General features: G+C 43.7%; 2 protein-coding genes across 3 annotated transcripts in view; both read left to right on the top strand.

The window, feature by feature from the left end:
* Nucleotides 1-2,674, top strand: part of LOC138365303 (uncharacterized) — a 17,311-nt gene extending 14,637 nt beyond the window's left edge. Inside the window, exon 2 of the mRNA XM_069325591.1 lies at nt 2,310-2,674. Coding sequence (XP_069181692.1) covers nt 2,310-2,674 — 365 coding nt within the window. The remainder of the gene's footprint in view (nt 1-2,309) is intronic.
* Nucleotides 1-6,342, top strand: part of LOC123760006 (myogenesis-regulating glycosidase) — a 58,671-nt gene that overhangs the window by 17,418 nt on the left and 34,911 nt on the right. The window lies entirely within an intron of this gene.

Raw genomic sequence — 6,342 nt, 5'->3', positions numbered from 1 at the left:
TAGCGTCGGCCAGACTTGTCAGCCCCAACTTGCCGAGATGCCCTTGTCCAAGGCCGCCAAGCATCCTAGGCTACACAATAGTACTTAATTCATATTTCATCATAGGCAGCAGTATCTTCCAACGGCACGCATAATTCTTTCCCGAGATAAATTCTTACCATGTACCTTCCTAGGAGCGGCGTAGCGTTGCTTCATACTGGATAAGCTTTTTTCTTTTTTTATAAGTTTTGCCCCGAGGGTCGAGTTTATTGGGCAGCGTCACTCTTCCTGTGAGTGGACTTACTACCAGAGCAGCATGCACAACACTCTCCAATGGGAAGAAAACCCGCTGAGTTGTTCATCCTGTCATTTGTACCCAGACACAGCTGGAACTTGCTTAACTCAAGTGAACAGCTTATCAAACAAGAAGATTAACATTTGTCAACCCTTAAAAACTTATTTTATCTTGCGGGTGCAAAATTGGGAAATCTTTTGAGAACAGCATTTATAGTTCACAGATAGCATTTTCCTAACTCAAACAATGTGAGGTTTACTATGGTACACACATTTCTAATGTCTCTTAGACGTTCATATTTTCTCAGGTAGTGGTAAAGGCTTCATACTGGATATTAAGAATGTCTGGAGGGGGGGGGAGCTGCCGATTATGGCCTGATCTACGCTGGGGTGTGTGATCCGAGGGGCTTTAACTAAGTAGAAAGACCACTTTGGGTTCTGGCCAGTAAGTAGACAATCCTTAAGGGGTCCTCCTACGCCTCACTCAAAATACCAGAAATATATTGTAAATGGCTATTTGAAAGCATACAACAATGATTTTACCGCACAGCTTTCTCCTCCTCCCTACGGCAGGAACTTCCAGGAAACATTGATTACTTCTTGTAATACCTATAAATTATTACATATTCCTTCATTTTGATTATATATTATTTTAATTGAATCCACAGCACAATAGAAGTGAGCTGCCACAGTGCACTTGGGGCAGTGTGGTCACGTGTCGGGGGTGGGGGTGGTGCAAGGTGATAATCCCAGCCTGGCGGGCAAGGCGGAGTATTTCCTGGTAGTCAACCTCATTGAAGGGCTCTCCCAGACCCCGCCTGTTCCTGAGGCTTCTCCAACACCTCACATGTAGCTTGCAGCACCTGCAAGCTCCTCCTGACTACTGGTGATCAGTTGGCGTGTTGCTGTTGGCCAAGCAGGAGACTAGGGTAGTGCGCATCAGGTTTAAACGTTGTAACAATTTTTTCTTCGCTACCGCCTTGTGTCGTGACGGCACGGATACAAATCACATCGTAAACAAGACGGTTCGCCATCTGTTTTTAAAACGTATCTTACGTTACCTAATCTAACCCAAACCAACCCACCGCATCCGGCACAGCCTATCCTAAGCTAATTCAGCCTAACCAAACAATACCTGCAGTTCTAACACAGAAAATGAGGTTTATCGAATCGGCTTGTGTACGATTTGACTATACGCCGCATTTATTGCAGTCACGATTTGAATATTATTACCTCAGGGTATTTATATTCCAGTGAAAGCGCTTCAGATATTTTTGCTCCCGTGTTTAAGTGTTAAGTGAATGGCCTGCGTTATTGTGGTTTTGTTATATTAATGGATAACACGCCCTGCATATAATGGATATTATATGTGGGGCGGGCCTCCAGGGCTGTACTCGCCTAGGTATGCTTGGTGGGCTAAGCTTCAGCTCTTTGGTCGCGCCTCTCAGATCTGAACCAACTTTTCTATAGGTTTCAAAGCCTATTGTGCGCTGTCACACCTATATCTGAAGCTGTTTATGGAGTTCGCCTCCACAACTTCACTTCTTACCGCATTAAATGTTTTCACTATTCTGAAAATATTATTTATAATGTCTCTGTGGTTCATTCAGGTACTTAATTGTTCGTGTGACCGTTGCTGAATAGTCTGTCTTTGTCTGCCCTGTAGATTTCCCTATTTTGTGCGATCATGTGTAGTCTCCTTTCTTCCAGTGACGCGAAGTTTAATTCCTTTAGTTAGTTCTTGTAACTCATACGTCTCAACTCTGGAACTAGTCTGGTGGCATATCTTGGTACTTTTTCCAGTTTTTTTTTCTTTGTTAAGCGAGATATGGATGGCACACAGGCGCCGCATATTTCACATTTTAAATGATAAGTGGTATACAAGATCGTGAAGGACTCCTTATTTACATTTCTCAAGGTTATTCTTATGTTGGCCAACCTTATATACTTATCTGATGATATATCCTTTTAATGTGGGCCTCGAGAGAGAAAGATTTTGTGTAATTCCCTGGTCTTTTCCCTATGTCCTGCTGCAGCACGTGGTTCCTGCTGCAGCACGTGGTTCCTGCTGCAGCACGTGGTTCCTGCTGCAGCACGTGGTTCCTGCTGCAGCACGTGGTTCCTGCTGCAGCACGTGGTTCCTGCTGCAGCACGTGGTTCCTGCTGCAGCACGTGGTTCCTGCTGCAGCACGTGGTTCCTGCTGCACCACGTGGTTCCTGCTGCAGCACGTGGTTCCTGCTGCAGCACGTGGTTCCTGCTGCAGCACGTGGTTCCTGCTGCAGCACGTGGTTCCTGCTGCACCACGTGGTTCCTGCTGCAGCACGTGGTTCCTGCTGCACCACGTGGTTCTCTCTCATTTGTTACCAGATGTCCGGCCTCCTGTTCCCAGCACCCAGCTAGGTTACTTAATAAGTTAAATTCTAGAAGCTACTTGTTGGACTATACTTGATTTCAATTTGAGGAGGTCATCTTGTGGTTTGTTACATTATTACATGGTATTTATTTTATCCTCGTAATTTTTTCATCTTCAGCAAACATTGAAAGGAAAAAGTTTATTCCCTCTTTGAGATCATTCACGTAAGTATTGTGCAAGATTTTACGGGTAGAACCCAGCTGGTAACATCTCGCAATTCTAAAATCTCTCCTCTTACTATGACTGTTTTCTGTTGCTTAGGTGCTCCATTACTGCTGGAATACCTACCAATCACTTCTGTTTATTTCTCCAACTGGTGTAATAATCTCCAGTAAGGACTGTGTTGATAGTTTTCGCTGCTCGTCCAAGCCTTGGGGTGAGGTGGGTGTCTGCCAGACTCCTCCATGCCACAAGCGTGCAAGGAACCGTCATAAATGTTGACGAGTTGTATATGAGAGTGAAGCAGCAACGGGCTGTGCAATATGATGAGTGTTGTGCAAGACGCGGGGGGGGGGGGGGGCACGCTGATGTCACCGGAGGGGGTGGGGGGGGCGAGCCAGCACTGCAGCACGGCCAAGAATTATCTCCAGCCTGAAGGAGTGGTTAGGAGGGCGGATCTTTCCGGGATCTCCTTCATCTAATCAGCTATCATGTTTACACTGGTTTTTGCGAGCACGGTACTCCTTGCTGGTCCATAAATGGTGTGTGCGTGAGTACTCACCTGGTTGTGCTTGCGGGGGTTGAGCTCTTTGGTCCCGCCTCTCAACTGTCAATAAACTGGTGTACACATTCATGAGCCTATTGGGCTCTGTCTTATCTACATTTGAAACTGTGTATGGAGTTTGCCTCCACTATATCACTGCCTAATGCATTCCATTTGTTAACTATGATACTGATACTGTGTGTGTGTACTTACCTAGTTAAGTGTAATTACAAGATGAGAGCTGCATCTGTTCAGGATTAAAGTATACCTGTTGATTGGTTGGTGACTTTAATAACTCTCCTAAGGCTGATGGGCCTTAATAAGCCCAGCAACAATCCAATCTTCCCGTCAAATTAATTAAATAATTATATACAATCAAGTACAATGCGTTACGTTATTACAGGCTTTCGTAATTCTATGGTACATTCTCTCGAAGCCAGTGACGTGTAAAGCGTTCAAGCCGAGTTTTAAAGCTCTCAATGTTCTCGCGACGTTTTGAATTATAAATACTGAGAGTTTACTTTAGTACTGAACTATGTTTAAGGAAAAATAATACTTGTTGGTTTGTCAGTAAGGTATTGTGGTGGCCTTAATAACCCTCCAGTGGTTGATAGGCCTTCCCGTGTTCTATTAGGGACTTATTATCAGAAGCTCCCATATCTTTAACCGGCCGTCTACTACACTTTCACATTAAATCATTTATCCGGTGACTGGACAGATAATACGAATTTTCCGACTTACCAATTAACCGGTCTCATATAGAGCAGCTGCCCGTACACACTCAACACGCCTATACTAGGTATCGCCAACCAGCCCGTCCTCCAAACAAAGACCCAAAAGTGATTCCATGTACCCACCAAACCCCAGCTGTTTATGAATGAAAAACGGTTTACGCACGACTCACAACTGATTTCGTTCGAACACTTCCGGAACAAGTGCTTCGCTGACAAATTTTGTTCGAACCACAACGCTATAAATGCTTCACCCACGTACTATAAATACAAATAATCGTTAACAGAAACTAAACACCTAACCTAACCTATGCCTATATATGCACAATATGCTAATATATTATAATATTAATTTATATTTGAGAAAATTCCCGTTTTGAATAAACAGCGTGTAAAAATTTATGAATGCGTCTGTGGGGTCGACCGCTGGATGTAATGGACCTGAATCGACGACGGGTTGCACCAACACTGAAGCGTGCTGAACCCTCAGGATGGTCGCTTACACCTGCACATTATCGACTGTAACCCATTCTCCTGTGTAGTACATTGTACTTTGACGTATAATTCCCCTAATGCCAAAAACTAATGTACTAATAATGGCCAAATTGACGGGATGTTCCCTTTTTCTGTTGGTGGGTCCTTGGATAGGTTAGTTTCGGATAATATAGTACAGCAGGTTAATGACGTTAATGGGAACGCTTGAGAGAACGGGCTGCGGTCATCTCAGCGATGACTAACATGGAATGATTTAACAAACGGAACATTAATTCACGGGGTTAATCATTCGAGTTTTAGGCACTTTTCTTCACATAATTCATTCTCGTCACAAGCATAGGCTACTCCTATCTCACGTCGATCAAAATTATTATGATTTAACATAATAACTCAACCATCTTTCGCAGACACGGTGAGCTGAAGACTCCAGCTCCTGGTCCAGGTTCCAGTACCAAGTGTTCCACTTATCATGTACATGCTTTGCTCCTCTCGGATATTTGTAAAGATCTTTGCACGCTCTTGCATCGTTGTAAGTTGTATGGATTGATGCGGGGGGTCGATAACCAGGGCCAGGACTCGTTAGGTGTTCATTTACGAAACCTGTACATCTTTCTTTAGTCATGACGGCTTTGTTTACATTTATTAAGCAGTTAATGAGCTCCGAAGTGCTACGAGGTTGTCAATAATAATATTAGCTTGGGTTGTGAACTTTTGGAGCTCCCAACTTATTAATTTATTGAGACTAAGCCTCCACTTGACCTCCAGTGGTCCTCCAGTGGTCCTCCAGTGGTCCTCCAATGGTCGAGGAAATATCTACAAACAGCAGGTCACAGTAACGGGGCTTAAAGTTAGACATCCAGCCCACACATCTGAAAATAAGGGTGACGACGTTTCGGTCCGTTCTGGATCGAAAAGAGCCGAAACGTCGTTACTTACCTTATTTTCAGATGTGTGGGATGAGTGTGTAAAGATGCACAGGTTTCTTAAATGAACACATGAATGTTTGATGAATCCTGGCCGTTATCATCGCCTCAGAGGAAGGTGGGAGTGTCTCTCCACCACCACTCCTTCCCCCTCGAGTTGGCAGACCTCGTTCATCCTGTGGGATAACAATTCAATTTCTTTCTTTATTATGCACCCCATACCCATCCCGTGGGCGGTGGTGTAAAGGATTACAGCGGCACATAATCTGTTCAGGAACTGAACCCTCTAGTTCGTTTAGCTAAGCAAATAACAATCTTTTGACACTAGTTACAAAATTATTAATGTTATATATACATATACACGTGCAAACAAGCCTGAATGGTCCCTTAGATACATTTTTCAGATACATATACACATACATATTTAATCACCCACACAAATACACACATCAATAATCTTTTGTGTCACAAGTGATTCAACAAGAGGCTCACAACAGTCAATATACAAGGCACTTCACGTCTATGATGAGTCGCACAGTTGGGATGACGAGACGTGGCTAGCGTCATCACTAGTTCTGGTTAGTGGCGGCCGGTCTTCCTCTTTATTTAATTAGTAGGAGCGGAACTCCTGCTCCCCTCTCATGTCTTTGAGAAAATATAATTGATCTTTTTTTTTAAGTGAATTAGTGGCGATAGCCCTCGTGACACCCAGTGTCTTGATTATTAGGCAGCTGGTTATGCAACATCACCAGGATCTGTTCAAGAAAACTAGGATCCTTTGCAAGGAGATACGGAAATTATAA

The sequence above is a fragment of the Procambarus clarkii genome, chromosome 16 (assembly GCF_040958095.1).
Source record: "Procambarus clarkii isolate CNS0578487 chromosome 16, FALCON_Pclarkii_2.0, whole genome shotgun sequence".
NCBI lineage: Eukaryota > Metazoa > Arthropoda > Malacostraca > Decapoda > Cambaridae > Procambarus > Procambarus clarkii.
This window is presented reverse-complemented; position numbering and strand designations above follow the sequence as displayed.